General features: G+C 45.3%; 1 protein-coding gene across 2 annotated transcripts; it reads right to left on the bottom strand.

The window, feature by feature from the left end:
* Positions 1-302: 302 nt before the first annotated feature.
* Positions 303-19,002, bottom strand: RANGAP1 (Ran GTPase activating protein 1). Of its 2 annotated transcripts, none has more exons than XM_072356760.1 (17): positions 18,865-19,002; positions 18,494-18,536; positions 16,141-16,277; positions 15,363-15,490; positions 14,411-14,470; positions 13,562-13,741; positions 12,329-12,463; positions 10,782-10,940; positions 10,471-10,584; positions 8,803-8,902; positions 8,035-8,119; positions 7,467-7,635; positions 6,864-6,977; positions 6,448-6,550; positions 4,470-4,558; positions 2,947-3,068; positions 303-1,509 (listed from the first exon to the last, which is right to left on the bottom strand). In XM_072356760.1, the coding sequence occupies exons 3-17, from the start codon at positions 16,250-16,252 to the stop codon at positions 1,440-1,442; spliced, it is 1,740 nt and encodes a 579-aa protein (XP_072212861.1). In that variant the 5' UTR covers positions 16,253-16,277; positions 18,494-18,536; positions 18,865-19,002; the 3' UTR covers positions 303-1,439. The 2 variants fall into 2 exon arrangements, with proteins under 2 accessions (XP_072212861.1, XP_072212852.1); XM_072356751.1 differs by having other exon boundaries at positions 18,498-18,536.
* Between the last annotated feature and the right edge of the window lie 1,347 nt (positions 19,003-20,349).

Raw genomic sequence — 20,349 nt, 5'->3', positions numbered from 1 at the left:
TTTGCTGCACTTAGGAAGTTCGAAGTACATACAGTGGTGCCTTCGGGCCAAGTATACGCGCAAGACAGGCAAGAGCTCAAGGATCCCACATAGGACACAGGAACCGGGGCTGCAGTTTCACTTCTTGCTTGCTCCATTCCATTCATTTGAACCAACTCAGACCCAGTACCATCCCCTGCTTCCAGCCTTCAGGCAGTCTTTTCCAGAGTGATGCAAACGCTGCTCAGCTGAAGGTGCTCCTTTTCCCCCAGTTGTGGGCACAATAAACAGCCCCCCAAGGTGGAAGAATCCAAGCAGGGAATGTGTGCAGTAGAGCTGGAACATACCACACTTTATTTCCATCCACCGCCTCAAATCCCTTCTCCTCTGTCAGCACGACCTGCAACCCATGTGAGCAAACACCAGCAGCTCCCACATGAAGGACAAGCACTATCCTGCAGCTACAGCTGGGAGGGAAAGCATCGAGTGAAGGGAATTATTACTTTCTATTACCTTAAAGAGAGGTGTTGATTCTCAGAAGCCCCACTCAGAAGTGCAGGTGCTCAGCACCAACACACAGCCAGGTGAACTAACCTCAGTGTAGCATATGGGGCAACTCCTGCTATTCCTTCTGTGCAAGAACAAGGGGGGTTCCTACCCAAGGAACATCACTGCTGCCCTAATTCCATGCTCAGCTTTCAAACATGTGAACAGTCCCAAAGATAAGACAGACAGAAGGAGAAAGGGAACACATATTTCTCATGGACTTCACGGACTGTATTCATTTCCAGACCAAGTCTATTTAGACAGGAAAGGGAAAAGGAAAACTACGCAGGCAGTGACAAAAAAGAAAGTTACAATGAAAATCTGGTTGCTCCCTTAAGCAATGGCCACCCGGGTCAGCCACACTACACAGCCACTCCAAGCCACGGTAGCAGGGGAGCAGTACCCTAAAGTACACATTGGCCGCACGGCGCCTTCAAGAAATGGGTTGGAAAGAAGAATGGCTGGGGAGCAGAGCCTGCCCCTCTGAGGCAGCAGCTGGAGAAGCAGCAGCAGCACAGCTGTCCTCCTGCACAGTCTAGTAACATAAAATAGACAGGGGTTGATCCTGATGAGAGCGCTTCCAAGCTCTGCGTTCACCTCGGCACAGCCTTGCCAATGCTACGTACGGAAATGGAGGGCGACTCTTCAGTTCGTGCTGAGCTCAGAGCGCGAGCATCGGCCCCGCAGATCAGAGAGTCACTTCATGAGAGATACAACAACGTTAAAAATAATAATAACCAGCAGGATTTGTCCAAGTTTATGGAAGCGGAAGGAAGGACAGACCTCCAGCAGGGGCAAAAAACAAATGAAAGACAGCACGTCTGCGTGGGATCCGAGATCTGCTGCCATCGTGCAGCTCTGAGTTCTCTGCTTGAGGACAGTCCTACGGGGAGGGAAGGGCACATCTGTGCCTCTCACAGCTGGTGGAGGGTTTGTAAAAGCATGTGGCGGGCGAAGGAACAGGAGTCCAGAGCACGGTTTGGTCTGTAGAAAGAAGAGAATTACAGGAGTAAAGCATCACAATCGCACTGTGATAGACTGTAAGTGCCCAAATAAACACCATCTCAAACACACGGGGCTCGCACACCCAACAGCCTACACATCTTTTCCTATCAGTTCTCCCCCCGATCCTGCTCCCCATTCAGAACATGCTGCAAACAATTTTCTCTCCTGTTGCAGCGTTTGAGACAGGGCGAGAGCTGCCACCAATCAGCACGTTTATAGCCAGAGGTACAAGGATGGGCAGCACACTGCTCCTCCCTGCAGCCAAGTGCCTCGTTTCTGGCAGCAGGAAGTAGCTGGGATGAACATTCCCCTTCCCTCCCTGCAATGGAATTTTCCATACAGATTGTGTTTAGGGCACCTGAAACGCATAAGAGAAGCCTGCTTATGCTCACATACATCTTTTCTCACCAAGCCAGCACCAACTTCAGTCTCCAGGACCTTTATGCCTTCAAAAAGAGGCAGTGTAGCCCTGGAGCCTAACAGCACCCGCTGGCTTCAGAAATGGCCAACAGAACCCGTAGCCTCTGGAACGCACCAAGAGGACAGGCAGGCATCCGTGTGCGTTGTTTCCTCCTAAAGGATCCCGCAGAAGCACGGGTGTGCTCACAGCGCCCTCTTGTGTCCAGAAAGGAAAATAAGGACAGCGAGCACCAGGTAAGATGGATGCCGCTCACAGCCCACACCCCAGTTGCAATCTTTCTTTGAGCAGAGAGCACTACCCACAGCATCACTGCTACAGAACAGAGGAGAAGGACTACTCCAGCGGTAACATAGTTACACTGGTTCACATTCCAGATCCGCTGTCAGCATGGCTGGTTGCTGGATACGCTACTGCCGTGCATCAGCTTTCACAGCTCCAGCCACACCACCTGCAAAAATCCTCATAACAGCCTGCTCCTAATCCCAGCAGAGCTAAGAGAGGGCTGACTACCACTATGTGACTGCATCCCTCTTACCTGTGGTTTGTACCAGTCACAGCTCTCTGGGGCCTCTGCGCATCACAAGATTTCATGCTTCTCCTCACACCATGAAAATCAAGAAGGCTTAAGCCTCGCCTCATCCTTGAAACCCACTAAGCTGTTCTGACCCTACATGGCACATCGTCTGTGATGAACCAGGCAGCAACCAAACTCCAAGTGGATTTCAGGTGGTTTCACCACTGGGACAGTGCCGGACTATTTCTCCCCTCTGCTTCAGGGCCACTTAGCTTTCCTCTACTCCTTCCTGAGGTTTAAGATTTGCTCACCTAAACCTTGCATGCTGGAGTAAGAAAGATAGAGGGCCAAATTATTCATCCTTGATTTTAGAATAGACACTCAGGCAAGTTTAACAGAGTAGTTTACATGTGAGCTATTAACCTTCCATTACACCTCCTCTCTCAGAGAAAGAAGATGGCACGATGAGAACCATACTCACTTTGTGACAAAAGCAGAGAGAACTGGGGCCAGGGATTTAGGGAAATAATCCTGCTGGACCATATGGTTCAAAGTCATAAGAATACCATAGAGGCTCGGCACAGCTTTGATCTTCTCTTCGCTCTGAGAAAAGGACAAGAAGATGGAAATCAAGCATCAGTCACTGCTTCATCTGATCCATTGGGCAATGAACTCCCTGTCGAATGAAGCACCCTCGTACACTGTAGTAAATACTGTTCACTGTGTTAAGCATGATGTCCCTCAAGACCAAGGTGGCCACCCTTCTATCCTCCCTGCGCCAACATCTGAAATGTCATCACATTGAGGATATTCTAGTATTTATCAATTAAATATTACTCATTGATTGCATCAGCAGCGGGGAAAAGGAAGTAAAGAATGTGCAAGCAGAACAGCCAAATCTCAGAGGCTCTGTGTCAAAGTGTTCTCCTGTGGAATGCTACTTGATTTTATCAAGACCCGAGTTGCCTTAATTACACCATCTTCTCATGCATTATTCTGTAGCCCATTTTTATACCGCCTCCAGCTCTTTGTTGGGATGCCTCCAGAACCTGATGCACTGCTCCCAGCACTGGTTTATTACCATTCCTCTTCCTGCTTACACAGTGCAGAAATTCTTCTTGCTCCTAACACGACGCTGACCCACATGCCCCAACTTTTATATTGCTTTCATTTATTTTTCCAATGCCATCCTACAAATCTCTTCATTCTGTAGACAAGAGCTAGGCAGGCATTTCTGGGTATGTGACCTTATGTTTCACGGTACTAATGATATCTGTTGCTCATGTGCTTCTACCTACGTGGGACACAAAGTTATGAAGTCGCTCCCTCTCCCCACATGCCTAACACATCAGCAGCCCCCCACAGGTGACAACAAGTGGCTGGCTCATCCTCGAGGCCATTATTATCCATAAGACTTCCTGCCAGAGCTGTTCCAGAGCACGAGGCTGTTCTTCGTGCTTCATACATCTGTTATTTTCTGGATGGGATACGAGCTACGTGGCAGTGCCCAAAACAAGCATTCTGCAGAGCAGAAAGCCAGCCTGGGTTCTGCAGACCTGTGAAGAGGGATGCTCAGTTTTGGTCCCATTTGAATCTGAGATATGCTACTGGAAAGTTCCCTAAAGGACCGCAGTTAATAACATTACACATCAGACACTTGGACTTGGCATTGGTGTGTTGTGTTTAAGTAGACATAGGAAGGAGTCTATAGTCCAGCTGCATGATCCCCCCCCCCCACACACACACCTTTAAAGGATGACTGAGAATGCAAAGCACATTGAACAGAAGAGGCACAAATTGCTGACACCACCTTCATCCCAATGCAATCTTGCAATTTTTGCCGGTCCTGCAGACTTCTATTGTCCCTGGGCATTAGGCATGCACAGGCACCCAGCTGTTTCCATGGTAACATAATTACCCCCCCCAAACCCAACCAGACTGGTTTTCAACAGCCTAAGCAGACAGCAACGCAGACAGCAACTTAACTCTTTCCTGCTTCCTCACCTTAAGTAGCCCCATGTGGATCAAGAGTCTTGTGACGAATGCATCTGAATTAAATGTGGCGGAAGAGAAGGCTTTTCTCATCAAGGCATCTAAAAAAGAAACACATCACATTAAACAACACAGAAAAGAGCCCTGTAAAAAAAATTAAGATCACATCTGATCACATCCATCATCTGCTGGAGGAATTTTGAGAGGTAATCTGCCTGTTTCCCCAGGAATTAGGAAGAACCTCTGAAACCACAGAGATGATCGTGTCCTTAAGTATTAGGGACTTCATCAACCCATAGTTACTCTTCTAGAAGGAAAGCAATTACTAGGTACTACTTTTCCCTACAAAGCAGGGGTAGTAAGGAAGAGCTATCAAAGTAATACGTGCACAAACATGCTTAAGGCAACGCATACATCCTGCTCTCCATTTTTTGTTGGAGACAACCCATATTGGGCAGTGGTCAAGGCTGGCACTCACTCAGTGAAATGCCAACAGACCATTTTTGGCTGGTTGGACCCACACGTCACTCCAGTTAACTCTGTATTAATGTAACTGTTTTACAGACAACAGCTGACAGTTTCACCACGCTTATGTATTCCAAACTAAGAAAATGCTAAGGGAGGACATGCTTGTTTAAAATAAATCACTCAAAAGGGGCTTAAAAGCAATGGATCCATTTCTTTTGCACGGGACTGATAGGGTAACTCGTGTTTGGGGGAGCTGTACTGCTGCATCATTTGGAAGAAAGACGGAAGGCAAGTGCTCAGAGTGCACAGGTGTTGCTTGGAATTCCTGTTTCTCAATGAGAAAAATCAAGGGATACTATTAATACGCTCATAAATCAAACCTACCCATTCAATGCTGCACTGTGAGAAACAGCCCCTTGTTTTATAGTACCTGCTGTGCCTTCATAACTAATTGCAACTAACAAAGAGGTACATTAAACAAGTGACATCTCTTTACATTCTCTTAATACTAAATTGGAAGGCTACTTCCTGTAAAATACTTTTCAAATAAGCAGCCTTGAAAAAATAACTGATCTTGAGACACAGAACTATTGGCTATTGATAGCACAGCACTGAGGAAATACAGGTAAGGGCAACACATGATCACAAAGGCAGCAACTGCAGGACACACTCCTCCTCAAACTTTGGAAGCATAAGACCTCCTTCACCTGATGGACAGTCAGCTGAATGAGCCAGCAGTGTGCCCAGGTGTCCAAGAAGGCCAATGGCATCTTGGATTCTATCAGGAATGCTGTGGTGAGCAGGACTAGGGAAGTCATTCTGCGCCTGTACTCAGCATTGGTGAGGCCTCACCTCGAGTACTGTGTTCAGTTTCAGGCACCTCAGTGCAAAAAAGGACATTGAGATGCTGGAGCAGGTCCAAAGAAAGACAACAAGGCTTGTGAAAGGCTCGGAGAATATGCTAAATGAGGAGAGGCTGAGGGATCTGGGGCTGTTTAGTCTGGGGAAAAGGAGGCTGAGAGGAAACCTTATTGCTCTCTTCCAATATCTGAAAGGTGCTTAAAGTGAGAGCAGGGCAAGTCTCTTCTCACTGGTGACAGGATGAGGGGAAATGGCCTCAAGTTGCACCAGGGTAAGTTTAGATTGGATATCAGTAAAAGCATCTTTATAGGAAGGGTTGTTAAGCACTGGAATGGGAGGTGGTTGTCACCATCCCTGGATGTGTTTAAAAACTGTTTGGGTGTGGTGCCCAGGGCCATGATTTAGTGGAGGGTTGTTAGTTAGGGTAGTGTGGTTAAGTCATGGATGGACTCGATGATCTTTAAGGTCTTTCCCAACCTGAGCGATTCTATGATTTAGAACAAGTCTTTACTTCAACTCCACACGACAGCATGGCACAGCCTGGTACTTTGTAAACTGGGGTTTCCTGCTACCAGAGTCAATCAATCAAATCCCCAGCCCACAGAGGCCTTCCATTGCTTTGCATTGCATTGCACCCTTAAGTGAAGAAAGGTCTGGTCACCTGTTGTTTCATGCACTGCTGTTTTTACTGGGGCTTCATCTTTGAAGACTGAAGATATCCTTAAGAGAGCTGTAACTACTTTCTCTACATCAGATGTATCTGTCTGAAAGGCAAGGAAAAAAAATAAGTGGTAGCCAAATAGAGAAGATGGATCTCTGCCAAGGCAAGAAATACAGCCTCCAGCTGACTGACATCAGTTTTACCTTGGTCACATTACAAGACATACAAATCAAAATTACTCTGTGTAAAACACCTAGGGTGTCAGTTTAAGTATTAAATGCACCATCTGCTTCTATGAGGTTACTCAGGATCACCAGGGAGAAGAAGCAAGTCTAGGACTGGAGAGAAAGCTACCACTTCTCGGGATTAACGATCCTGAGAGAGATTCAAGTGCAGCAAACCACTGGTTCACCTACCTGCTGAGCTATCAGCACAGAACACTTTGGCCCTAGCCGCAGCAGCTTCTCTGGTGACGGGAAAGCAAGGAATGTGGCAACATCCACAGGAGGAGATGGCACTGGAGTTGAATCCTGAAACAGTCAGAACCCACCCCAAGTTTACTCTTAAAAACAAACTGGTACAGCAAAGGCACATAGGTCTGACTTGCAAAGGAACATTGGGTCAGAATTTGTTCTACTTGAAAACTAAGGTTGGAATGAGAGCAGAGTTAAAATAGACACAATATGCTAGCATGACTGCATGGCAGTGCACATGCAAGGTTCTTACCATACTCTGAAGATGGGAAGACTTTTTCTACCCATATCTGTCACAATGGCTGTTCAGCTTTTACCACTACGCACGTGTGCACACACACCCTTTAACAAAACAGGTTGCCAAGTCACCCATTTCCTTATCTTTCCTTATCCTTATCTTCCGCACGTTGTCTCCCTGCCCCTTACCACAGAGCCAATCCACGCAGGAATGTGAACTCCTGCCAGCACTGCAAACTCACTTTAAATCTTGTTTCCTTCTTAGCACTTCTCCGGTAAGGAAACAAATGCATCCAGGAGTAAACTTACCTGTGAACCAATTATCTTCTTAGAAGTCACCGAGTCCTGTTCTCCTTGTCCTCTTTCCTTCAGCTGTTGCTGTTCCTCTTCCTCCTCCTCCTCCTCTTCTTCTTCTTCCTCTTCCTCTTCTTCTTCCTCCTCCTCCTCTTCTTCTTCTTCCTCTTCCCCTTCATCATCACTGAAGTTGGAGAGTTCACATATTACATTCATTACATACTTGCCACTCCAATATACTGGTATTCAATTTTTCCAAGAACAAAAAAACAGCCTCTCCTCCAGACTTAGTGTGAGAAATACACCTTCATCTACAACACATTATGAGACCCCTTGAGACTTCAGTCATCCAGCCGACAGTGGTAAGCAGAGCCTGGAACATAGTCAGTAACTGAAACAAAGTTAATTCCATCAATGAAAATGAGGTACAAGGCTTATCCCGCTTACAGAATCCCTTCACAGCACTTCACAGCGCACTCAGACCAACATCCAGCTGCAACATTATGGTTCTTACATTAAGCAAAGTAAGCATTGATAAAAATTGGTAGAAAATTTCTCATTTAAATTCTGGTGCCCTGCCTACCTCAACGATCCCAGCACAGTTGCCATATTGAAGCCTTCAAGAATCTCCTGCAGTTGCTCACATCCCTCTTCTCCCAGGCAGTTACCTGGATTCAGGGGAGAAGGGAACACATTTAAAAGATGCACACAAGCTTGTTCTTGGGAACACTGTTATAGATTTTTATCTATATATGTTCAAATTAAAAAACAATATCAGTAATTTCTACATCAAGCCTTGGAGGCAGCGAAGCAGAGCTGTCAAACAGCTGTTTAACAGATTTCAGAAGCATTACACAACATGCAGAGATGGACAAAAGCCTTTGCTGTTCAGAATGTCTTGGAGAAACTTCCTGTTAGTTCTGTAAACAGCTGTTAGTCTCTGAAGTTCAGAACTGCTGGGACTTGGGGTATGAAATGCAAAAGCCTACATTGGTCAAACTCTCCAGCTCTTCTGTAGAGATCCACACAGAGGTTTTTACTTACAACTTTCAAGTACCTAAGATCACCCTGAACAGTCTTAAAAAGTTTTACTGAAAACAGCAACAGGTATCACCTTTCTACCTTATGGGATGTACTGAAGCTACCGACTCTAACAACTGGCTGAGTTCACGGCTTACGGCTGCTTTCAGAATCTAACCACTTCCTGTCCCAGCATCATCCAAATTCAGCTAGTCCTCCATAAGCACTTTCTAAATGCTAGAAATTGCAATACTAGTACAGGTGATACTGTAACCACTCTTCCTAGCAGTTTCTAGCTGGGATCAGACTTTTACCTACCAAGTTTACTTACCATTGAGATCCAGTTTCTCCAACTCCGCCTTATCTTCAATAGCTTCAGCTACAGACAGGGCAGCGTCTCGTTTGATCTCACAGAAGGACAAATTCAGTTCCTAAGAAGCAAAAAACCCTTTGTTAACATAATTCCCATAATATCCATCATCCCCATAAACTTCACATGCTCACTAACTTTCTGGAAAGAGTCTCATTTGAAAAGGTTCCTAGCAAAAAGAGATTTTCAATTGGAAGTAAAGTGACATTTCTCTGCCTCACTCAAAAGAAGTATTTTGAAACATACCATCGTTAAAAGCAACCACTTAAGTGAAATAGCCACAGACAATACTATTATGACTGCTCACTTAAAAAGGTAGCATCCGTTTCAGCCCTTAGCAATCAGCTGGTTGGAGATCTTCACCTACTCAAGAGGCACCTCTTAGAGAACCAACAGGAGGAATTCTGGAACCACTTCACTGCCCTGGGATTCAGCAGCATGTCCAGTCTGCTGGGGTAGCAGGGACAGTCCTTTTGTGTTACCTTCTTCCAAAAACTGAAGATTTTAGTTTCTAAGCACACTGTACACCAGCAGAGCCCACCTGCATGACCAGGTCAGAACTCACACACCAAGTCTTACTGAGGAAGGGTAGCTGCTATAGTGAATGGAATGCACATTTGCCTTTTAATATTTACACTTCAAGTTAAAGCCTTCTAAAGACAAACTATACCATCCCCCACCATTTCACATCGCGTTCTGTCAATCCTTTCCCTGAGATGAGATTTAATATTAACAACAGAAGGGAAGTCATTCTTGAACACAATGAATCAGCTACTATTGCTTCATACTACTCTCCCTTAACCACTTCTGCTCTGGAAGAGAAAAGGGTTTAATTTCCAACTGTTAGCACAGATAGTCCCATTAGAATCCTTACTTAAGTTTATCTGGGAAACTCAGGAATCAATTCTGGTGGAAGCAGTAGAAGCTTGAGCAGTGGATCTCACAACAAGTGAGACTAATTCTGTACCAGATTCATACACATACATAGACATCAACACTCTGCTGGATTTTTGGCTTTGTATATAAGCTTCCAAGAATAGGAATGGTGTTCAGCATCTGTCCCAGTGCAGCTGTGACCCTGGACAGGTGTTTCTAGAGATTCTAGTTTACTTATTTTACTGACTTGGCAACATTTCAGACAGGTCTAAGTCCAATGCCAGTGAAGTTTAAATATTGATACAGGAAGTGACAGTACTGCCAAGAAATAAAAATCTACTTGACCCCTTGATACATCCCCAGAACAAGAAAAGACAACAACTGCATCAATGCTGAAAGGATGCAGAGGTTACGAGATACTTGGGAAGAGAGTTATCTCAGTTTGCTCTCATGACTCTCAGAGGTTCTAAGAGCAGATGCTTTTATTATCAGACTTTCTGAAGAGCAATTGCTAAGCTGAACCAGCTGTTTAAAAAACATGAAGTGGAGCCTAATCACATTACTGGTACACCTTCACACAGAATAGTCCTGTGTGATGTCACTAATCTACAACTTCTCGCTATCAGTTACAGGCATATAGCTGCACTGAGCTATATTACTTAAAGTAATCAGTAGCAATACGAGAACGGACTTGAAGACAGAAAACAAGTCATTTTCAAAAGAAACTCAAAGCTGAACAGCAGAAGGTGGTACCTTTAATTTATGAAGTCCTTCTTTAAGAGCATCAGCAATAGCAAGAGCGCCCTTGGAACGCACCAGGCAGTCTCCAAAGTTGATCACTTCAACCTGCCGAAGTGCCTTCAGAGTCTGCAAGATAACACAAGGTTGACGGTATGTACAGACATACAAGTCAAATGTGTATATCGCTTCTGGAAGGTCATCCTTCCCACCTTGTTGTGGCACGTGGCTGCACCAACCCACAGGCTGCTGCTAATTATCTACATTTGAAGAGACTGGGAGATGGAAATCAAATCAACCAGTTGTCTTGTCTTGGAACAACTCACCTCTGCCATGGCCACAGCTCCTTTCTCTGTGAAGGTGTTGTCATTCAAATTTATAACCTTAAGCAATGAATTGATAGCAAAGGCCTGGGCCAGCGCCGTGATGCCAGGATGGTTGATTCCATTCTGTGGCATATGGACCTCTTCTAGAGTCCCAATGATCTGCAGAAGGATGCAGATGCAAAATAGGCTGTTAGAAGACACATTTCAACTTAAGAATATAGGGCTCCACTCTTTAGGATTTGCTCAAAATCGATTTCTTGCAAGTCAGAAGTCCATTAGCTCTTCTACACATAATTACATAGCAGCAATTATATCACAAATCTAAGTGAAATATAAGGCTCGTGGCAAGCATCTAATTAAGTTATGGATAGCTCCCTGCTAGTAGTATGCCTGTTCTAGATACCTCAAAACAAGAGTTCTCACTTTGAGGTTAGACAACCCTCAAACAAACAAACAAACAAAATAAAATCACTAGTTATGATATTTTTGTCATTAAGATCTATCCAAGAGTCCCTTGGATACAAAAGCAGACGCATAAGAAAGGTAGTATGAACACCCATTCTAGTCTAACCTAAAAGGCAACTCAGCACCAAGCAGCCATTCGCTCACCCTCCCTCCAAGTGGAATGAGGGAGAGAACTGAAAACAAAACGGAAATCATGGGTTGAGATAAAAGATATTTACTACATCAGAAGAGAAGAAAAATGTTAGTTGCAATGCAGTCACTCACTACACCCACCTAACACCAAGACAGCCCCCTAACAATGCAAGGTCCCACGTGCATACCACAAAACACAGTAATTAATCCAATTTTTAGAAGTCAGTCTCAGTTCCTCTTGAATCATCTCACATGCCTCTCAAGTACCTAAGAAGTCTTATTTTTGCTATGATTATCAGTTAGTCAAAAAGCACATCCAGAAAGACCCCTACAAAAAAAGAGCAACTTATAAGCTGCAAAATCATCACTAACACACTTTACAATGTGCATTATAACTCAGAAGACATTTTTAGCAGCAATGGAGGAAAGCAAAGAGGTGTAGGTGGCACCAAACACAGGGACTTCTCTTCCTCCAACAAAAGTGAAAACTGATCAGTGACAGCTAGAGAAAGCTGAGCTCTCACAGGATGATGCTGGCAAAAATAGCAGCTTGTTCCTGACAGTTGACTAAACAGCTAAGCAAGGAAATAACTAGTACTGAATCACTTGCTCCATCTATCCCAGTACCAGACAATGTCCATTAGTACAAATGAAGAAGGAATAGGACCAACAGTTTACTAAGGAGATGCCTATTTCTCCTTCAGGTAACTACTTGACACAGCAACTAGTTATGTGCTTGGAAACTTAGGTCACACAAACATTCAGTCATCCATTCTAATCACACCTGTTGAAGACTCCAGTCTCAGCAGCAAAGAGCATTGTTACTTCAAGTGACTTGACAGCCAGCCATTGTTTCCAAGCCATGGCAAGCCCTGTGTGTGCTACCACTAACATCAGCACTTAATTATACCTTGCTCCCACTTGCTGTCAAGATCTGGTTTGATACTTACCCCAAAGGCTTCAGCCAGTGCAGTGGCACCATCATTCTCCAGACGATTTCTACCAGCCACAAAAATCTTCAAAGCAAGAGGCTTGCCCTGAGCACTTGATTTCCTGTGACACTCTTTCAGGGCAGCAGCCAATATCTAAAGGAAGCAGAAATAGTTTATACTACCTCACTACTTAACTACGAAGGGGCCCAAAAGTTTTGCGTATCCAACTCTCAAGCAATAATACTTCAGACACTGCCAAAATACACTTGCTTCTACAATATGTCATACAAGAAAACTGCTACTGTAACACTTGCACGTAGAGTCCCCAGGACAGAAGTGATCACTTTGCAGTAGAACACATCGATCCCAGTAACATTTGGTTAGTAAGTATGTAAATGAATGGGTCTTAGTAATAACGACAGTCAATCCTGCTTTTCTGCTTCATTGAATAGGCATCCTCCAGTGCCAGGCTTGGCTTTCTCTCATCTAAGGATGTTAGTTCTTTTGACATGGAATCTGAAGTTTAAGGCAGACCTGTTTTCCTGCCATGGAAAAACAGGTGAGCTTATTATACTTCAGGAATTTGACAGTACAAACGCAGAGGGAAGGGACTGTGACAGACTGGAGAAGTGGGGCAGGAAGATTTTCATGAAGATCAAAGGAAGACACTAATTCCTGTTCCTGGGGAGAAACAGCCCCGTGTAGAAGCACATGCTGGGCACCAAACAATAGCAGAACAAATTAGTAGGAAAAAAAACAACCCAAAACAACAGGGAATCCTGATGGCTGAGAAGTAGACCATAAAGTAGCAACATATACTTGCAGACAAGAAAGCCTACTGGGTTGCCATGGGAGAAAGTGGTGAAAAGATGGCAATGTCAGACAAATGTGTGCACAATGAGGTAGAGAAAATTCCATTTTAAAACACACATACAAAAAAAAAAAAAAAAAAAAAAACAAAAAAAACACAAAAAAAACGCAACAAAAAACCCAAACGCTTTTTACTGTGCAGGTTGTCAAACACTGGGGTAGGTTATCCAGAGAGCATGTGAAGTGTTCATCTTTTGAGATACTCAAAACCTGACTAGATACAGCTCTGAGCAACCTGATCTGGTTGCTTTGAGCAGGAGAGCTGGGCTAGATGATCACCAAAGATCCCTTCCAACCCCAATCATTCTGTGATTCTGTGTAGGGAAGTCTGAAATCAAGAACTGGCTCTGATCTCATCCCCAATAAGGAGACCACCTTTACCTTGCCACCACCTATGCCCATGCCACAGTTATTGAGCTTGAGTTCCTGCAGGGTGTAACAGGCAGGGCTCTTCAGCAACGCCTCAAAGCCACGAACGCCATCTGGCCCAAAGGCATTGTCACTCAGGTCCAGCTCCACCAGCTGGGCTCCAGCAGTGATGAGGGCATCCCCCAAAGAGATCTGCAGGGAAACAGGTGACAGGGGTGAGGGCAAGGAGTGGACTGACTGTTACTGACAGCAGCACTGCAGTGCTAAGGTGAGACAGTGATGCTGCAAAGAATTCTGTTTTGAGGATGTTCTGCAGAGTTGCATGGAGAAATATAACTTCATAGCTAAAGCCAGAGCAGGAGTCACACAAATCAAGCTAAAGATAACTGCAAGGAAGTCACCAAGAACTATCTCATCTTTTTAGGTTAAATACACATTTTTTTTTCAAATTGTGCTTCCTCTCTACACTGTTCAAAGAAATATTTTGTGAATTCCTTCAAGTTTAATACGTTCTTGCTCAACAGAGCTTAAGGCTGGCAGGGGGAGTCCTGCAGTGCTATTGGAAGAAAAAGCCACATGCTTTTGTTTGAAAGCTCAGTTCCCATACTACCTTTTGGATCATGGACATGTCTTCCCAAGGGACAAGTTTCCTCACTAATACAGAACTGCATTTGGCCTTTTATCAACACTTCTCCAGCTCATACAGAAGGAGCTAAAAACACATTACTTATTCTGAGACACTTAGTGTTAGCAGTATAGAGAAAAACTCACTGAGTCTCAGAAATACACTCCCACAAAAAGCATGACAGGTGAGAAAATAAGTTATATTAGTTGGAAGTCTCAGATCAAGTTTTTACTTACCAAAGCAGGAGGGATCTCAGATCTTAGCCTCCCAGTAAACATGTCACTCCAATGACACCTCTAAAATAAGAAACATGCAGATACGAGCCATAAAAAATATTTAGGACACAGTTGTACAGAAATTTACACATACAAGATGCATTACATTAGTAAGGACAGCTTAACATAGTCTGCTGTGGCCTCACCATTTGATTGTGCTAAGGAACTGTGACAACTAATACTACAGCTGCTCTCTTGGAAGGACGCTAAGCCACTGAAATGCATATTGTAAATAGCAGTATATAAGAATTGTTGCTTGAGCTGGAATTCTTTTCTGCTGAGAAAATTACCAACAGAAAAAAAACAGTAGGAAACTGAAGGACAGGAACATATATTTTACTAAGTTATGGAGCTCAACAATCTGGACTGACTTGAAAAGCCACAAGTGGGTGAATCAGTGTTTCATACTCCTCTCTTGCAAAGAGCAGTGCTTCTAGCAGCACAGCATCCTTCTAACATTAGGCTAAAAGAGCACTAGGGAAACATGGCTTGGACACAGAAAAACCTTCTGGCACATATCCTCCATCAGTTCCTTCCTTATTCAGGTACTGTATGAAACATCACTCACAGAAGATCTGACCATTCTTCAGCTTTGCCATTAGAACTTGCTTTATGGCCACAGGTCTTTGTCTACAGATGTTGCTTACACAGAGAGGTCCTTTCTTGCACAGCCTCCCAGCTTTAAGATTGGAAGCCTTTTGAACAGGAATGGTTAGGAATGCAGGAAGTGCTCCTCTCACTGTCAAAAAGCCTCCAAGTTCTGCTATACTTTCATATGGTTATTCTTACCACTGGAAGAACAAAGTAAGCTTTGGGGCTAACTCAAGGCAGGCTCCAGAAAGAAGAGCACAGATAGGCCTTTGGTGTTTCTGCAAAACTTCTTCTGCCCCCACCATCTACTTGAAGGTCTCACCTTGAGCTCTGACTTCTTCTCCAAGGCTTTGGCGATAACCTTTGCTGCCTCCACACCCACGGTGTTGCCTTCCAGACGCAATGCTTCCAAGCCATCAAATTCTTCAATTTGTTTGATCACTTCTTCAGCTGGAAAAAACATACAGTCTTGTTGGGACTCGTAACTACCATCTTAGATACCACAGTAACACACTGAGACAGAAGTATTTGCTACACTCTACACTTAGCAAGAACATCTGAGTAACACTATCCCAGACAATCCTGAAACATCAATGGAGAACACAGCTACAGTGTCAGATCACTGGAGAGAATGCTCTCCATTCACCATCCTCTCCCCTTTTTCATGACTTATTTCTACTATTACTTTGTCAAATATAAGGATGGCTATGTAAGTTTGATACACATAGTTTAGGAACGCAGGCATCAACAAAGACAAAAAGGCCTAAAATATGATGACAACGGGTGCCACATCAACAGGAATAAGATCCCACTGACTGGCATAAATAGATGCCCATTTACTAAACGTGGCAGAGTGGAACAATTGTACTCTGGAGCACTCTTATTCAAGGCAAAGGTGAGGGCTGCAGGCTCTCTCCTGTTACTGACATACCCAGACTCTTTCCTCAAAATTTCAGTGTCTTTGCACTATTAATAAGGCATATAAAAAGCACCACCAGAGTCAGTAAAAGAGGTAGACAGTATACCACATTACATCTCTGAAGAACATGCTGTTTTTTCACATAGCAGAAATATTGATCTAATTGTATACTTTCTCTTACCATCTTCAGCTGTGTTGAGTTTAAGGCTCTGGCCTTTGAAGCTCAATTGTCCTCCACCCACTTTGGTTTTGGCAAGTGATTCTGCAAGCTTAGCGATGTCTTCCGATGCCATTTTTCTGCTTTCCCAATGTTAAGAGCTGTCAATTAAAACAAACGGTCACCATCAAAAAGACAAACTATAACACGTAATCTGCATTAGTAATTATCTTTATAATCACTATGTGCTGGTATTATTTCCTGAGGTACCTGAGTATTCAGTGTCATTACTGTTCTCCCCATAGCTCACTTACAACAACCAAGTTAGATTAACATTTCAAAGCCAGCCAGCCAGAAGGTGTTGGAAACTTGTTTTTTGATGAAGTTGTTACACTTCCCAAATAACCAATAGCTAAAGCTACCAGAAAAGGCTACATTAAGATGTTAGTCTTGGGCGCAACACTTCTACTATTAAGATGTAACATTCCTCTGTCCCCTGCCCCCAGCCCTTAGTAATACATGCTGCGCTGTTTTTTTCCTGTTCTCCAAACCCAGCCAGAACAAACACAACTGTTTTTCCTTTTCAGCGATATCCCCAGTAGTGCCCAAGTCAGCGGAGTTCCAGAACCACAGAGTTGCTGAGAAATCATGTGTGTTGTATGTAGCTTGCTCTGAAAGTAAGGCCTTCTATTTATCTCCATGGAAACTACAATGGATACAAAGAACACAATAACTCCATTTGACAGAGGAAATTCTCAACTACAAAACACCGTTTTTCAACATAAGCATCATCATCAGCTACACATTTTCATCAGTGATGAACTAGAGCCTACACGCCACACCCAGAAAATCTGCACCAGTGGAAATGATCCAGTGCTTTACAACTGCTATGACAGCATCGCCGCAATGAAAATGAAAGAGAAAACGTTGCCACAGAGTCCATCGTTCATCAAGTCAAAACAGACGGAAGTCAGAAGTGAACTATAGGCTGGGTGTGGTAGCACAGCCCAGCCAAGACTGGCAACGCGTTTTATGGTCTTCAAAGTGGTATGGATCCTGGTGTTATTGTACTACAAGAGAAAAGTTGCCTTCTTCTCTGGCTTAACTCTGGAAGTTCACCCCCTTTCTATCCCAAAAGGCAGAACACATCACTTTAACCACTGATGTCTGTGTCCTGAACTACTTCTTCGATGGCAAATTCACATGCTGCCATTCCAAGGATTGCTGTTTTGAAGCTTTCCCAGGGCAGAGCTTCTCTTCAGCTTTCATTAACTTCAGCATTTGGGACATAGAAGATAAAACATCTCCAAGGTTTATCAGCACCACCTTTAGAGGATGACTGTCCTCACAGGTAGATGCTGAAGATAAAAAGAGGCTCAAATAATTCACTGCACTGATTCTAAGTCAAAGACATTGTGCAACGGGCAACGGATGCTCGCAATCTCTGTCAATCCACTGAAAAGTGAGAAGGAGAAGATGTCCCCCAGCCATGTAGGTTTTATCACAAAGAACAGAAATTAGATAGGGTCCAACAGTCAGTCTGTTCACCTGCTTCAATCTTCAGTTTTATAATACCTCATTACCCTACAGTTTAAATCATAGAATCGCTTGCATTAGAAGAGACCCTAAAAGCCATCTGGTCCAACCCCCCTGCAAAGGACAGGGACACCCACAGCTTGATCAGGGTGCTCAGAGCCCCTCCAGCCTGACTTTGCATGTCTCCAAGGACAGGGCATCCATCGCCTCTCAGGACAACCTGATCCAGTGCTTCAAGTACCCTTATAAAAAACAGCTTTATTCTTATATCTAGTCTAAACCTTCTCTCTTTCAGTTTGACACCATTTCCACTTATCCTTTCACAACAGACCCTGCTAAAGAGTCTGTCCCCTGCCTTCTTATATCCCCCCTTCAGACACTGAAAGGCTGCTCTCAGGTCTCCCCGGAGCCTCCTCTGGGCTGAACAGCCCCAACTCTCAATCTTCTCTCTCACAGGGAGGCATTCCATCCCTTAGATCATTTCTGTGGCCCTCCTCTGGACACGCTCCAACAGGTCCGTGTCTCACTGAAGACTCCCCATCTGGCCACAGCACTCCAGGTGAGGTCTCACAGCGCAGAGCAGAATTGCACGATCACCTCCTTTGCCCTGTGGGCCACGATCCTTTTGATGCAGCCTGGGATACATTTGGCAAGACGAAAGAGAGTTCTGTTTACCACCTATACCTAGCAGGCTCACACCTTTCCTTTTCTCTTCCTGACATTTCCTCCTTTTACTTTTAATTTCATAAGCAGGGACAGCTCCCTAATTCCAGCACACCAACTCCCCAGCACATCCTGCAGCATGTTTTATTGCAAACGTTGGCCGCACCCAACCTCTTACCTACCCGTGGGCTCTTATGTTGCCAGATCTTCCACGAGAAAACCTTTGGAAAAACATTGAAATTCCAGAGTTACTAAGGACTCGTGGCAAAACAGGGGCTGGAAACACGCCTGCTGACAGCCCAAGGTTACCCTCCCCGTCCCCCTCCCTTCGGAAGGTCCCCTCGCTGCCCTCTGCCCCCTGACGAGCGACGTCCCCACACGCCGTCGGCCCGCAGAGGGCGCGGTTGGGGGTGGGGTTTCCCGAGGCCCACGGGCCACGCGCGGAGCCGTCCTCCACGAGGCATTAGTCGACAAGCGCCCTGAGAGGCGCCGCTCCCTCACGGCTCCCTCCCGACGGTCCCCGACTGCCGCCGCGCCGCCCGACCTCACCTCGGAGCCTCCGCCGGGAGCGGGTCGCTGAGGAGCCGAGATGCGGCCGGCACGGGGCCGACTCACGCCGCCGTCGCTGTCGCCGTCGCGGGTGGGGGAGGGGCGGGCGGAGGCGGAGGATTTGAAAGCCGGCAGTTTTGCTCTCCGCGCTCCCATTGGCTGCGCGGCGCCGTGTCACAAAGGGCCGCCCCGCGCGTGACGGCCGCTCGCCGGCGTGACGCGCGACGCACTCGTGGGCATGGCCGCGGGGCACGCTGGGATATGTAGTCCTACCAAGGGGGGGGATTCCCGGCGTGCCCCGCGTCGGGGCAGTCTGTGCAGGTCTGGATTGAGGCCCGCGTCCAGCAAGCATCAGTGAATGTTAATTCACTGTTCTTTTGCATGGAGGGATTCAGTGTCACGCCTTCCATACTTCCATTCCTTCACATACTAACATGTCAGCCTCCATTTTGTCAGCCTGGCCCTCTGCTGCCAAGTGCCACACGGCAGCAAAATGTAACGGGATGTTGGTGGGAAGGTTCAGCTTCTCCTGCCGTACCGCCATCATGCACCTTTGACGTCATGGGGCAGCATCATAAGAGGCATTACTTTCATAGCTGCCATCGTATGAGTAAGGAATGTGGCACTTGTCAGCTCATCACAACCTAGAGCAATAAACAGGATGGTATCCAGTGTATCTAGTTCTTCCCTCTGTCTCCCAGATATTGGCTGAGCCAAAGGGTTGGGGGTAGAACCTTTAGTTGTGGCTGCAGGCTGCAGTGAAGGTGTGCTGTGCTAATGAGGCATACGTCAATCCATTCAACCTTTAAAGGCCATTTAGTCCAACTCCCCCACAATGAACAGGGACACCTACAGCTAGAGCAGGGTGCTCAAAGCCCCTCTAGCCTCACCCTGAATGTCTCCAAGAATGGGTACCCACAACCTCTCCAGGCAACATGTTCTAGTGCTTCATGTCTCTTACCATAAGCAGCCTTTTACTTATACCTAGTCTAAATCTCCCCTCTTTCAGTTGGAAACTATTTCCCCTTGTCCTATCACAACAGACCCTGCTAAATAGTCAGTCCCCTCCTTCCTTATAGACCTCCTTAAGATACTGAAAGGCCCCCGATCTTCACATTAACCCTTGAGGAAAGGCATTATTTCATGAGCAGGACAGTGCTTACTTTATGTCCCTTATGGAACAGCTTTTATATTACAGATGAAGGAAACTGGTGCTGGGTGAAGTGGCATTCAATGCAGAAACACAATCTTGGAAAATAATGTCGTATAAATTGTCCTGTGTAAAAATATAGTAATTCTCCAGTATAACTCCTGATTGTAAATAGATTGTGGTTTAGTTCCTCTTCCTGCTTTGCTTCTCCTAAGCCCTCTTATTCCTCTCATCCAGCTGCAGTTTTTATCTTGCCTTTCAGTCAGTGAGCTCTGAGAGCATGGCTGGAAGCATCGTGGGCTCCGTGACTTGCACAGTGCCCCATCCCTGGATGA

The sequence above is a fragment of the Excalfactoria chinensis genome, chromosome 1, assembly GCF_039878825.1.
Source record: "Excalfactoria chinensis isolate bCotChi1 chromosome 1, bCotChi1.hap2, whole genome shotgun sequence".
Classification (NCBI taxonomy): Eukaryota; Metazoa; Chordata; class Aves; order Galliformes; family Phasianidae; genus Excalfactoria; species Excalfactoria chinensis.
The sequence above is the reverse complement of the archived record's forward strand: the minus strand, read 5'-3'. Positions and strand labels throughout refer to the sequence as shown.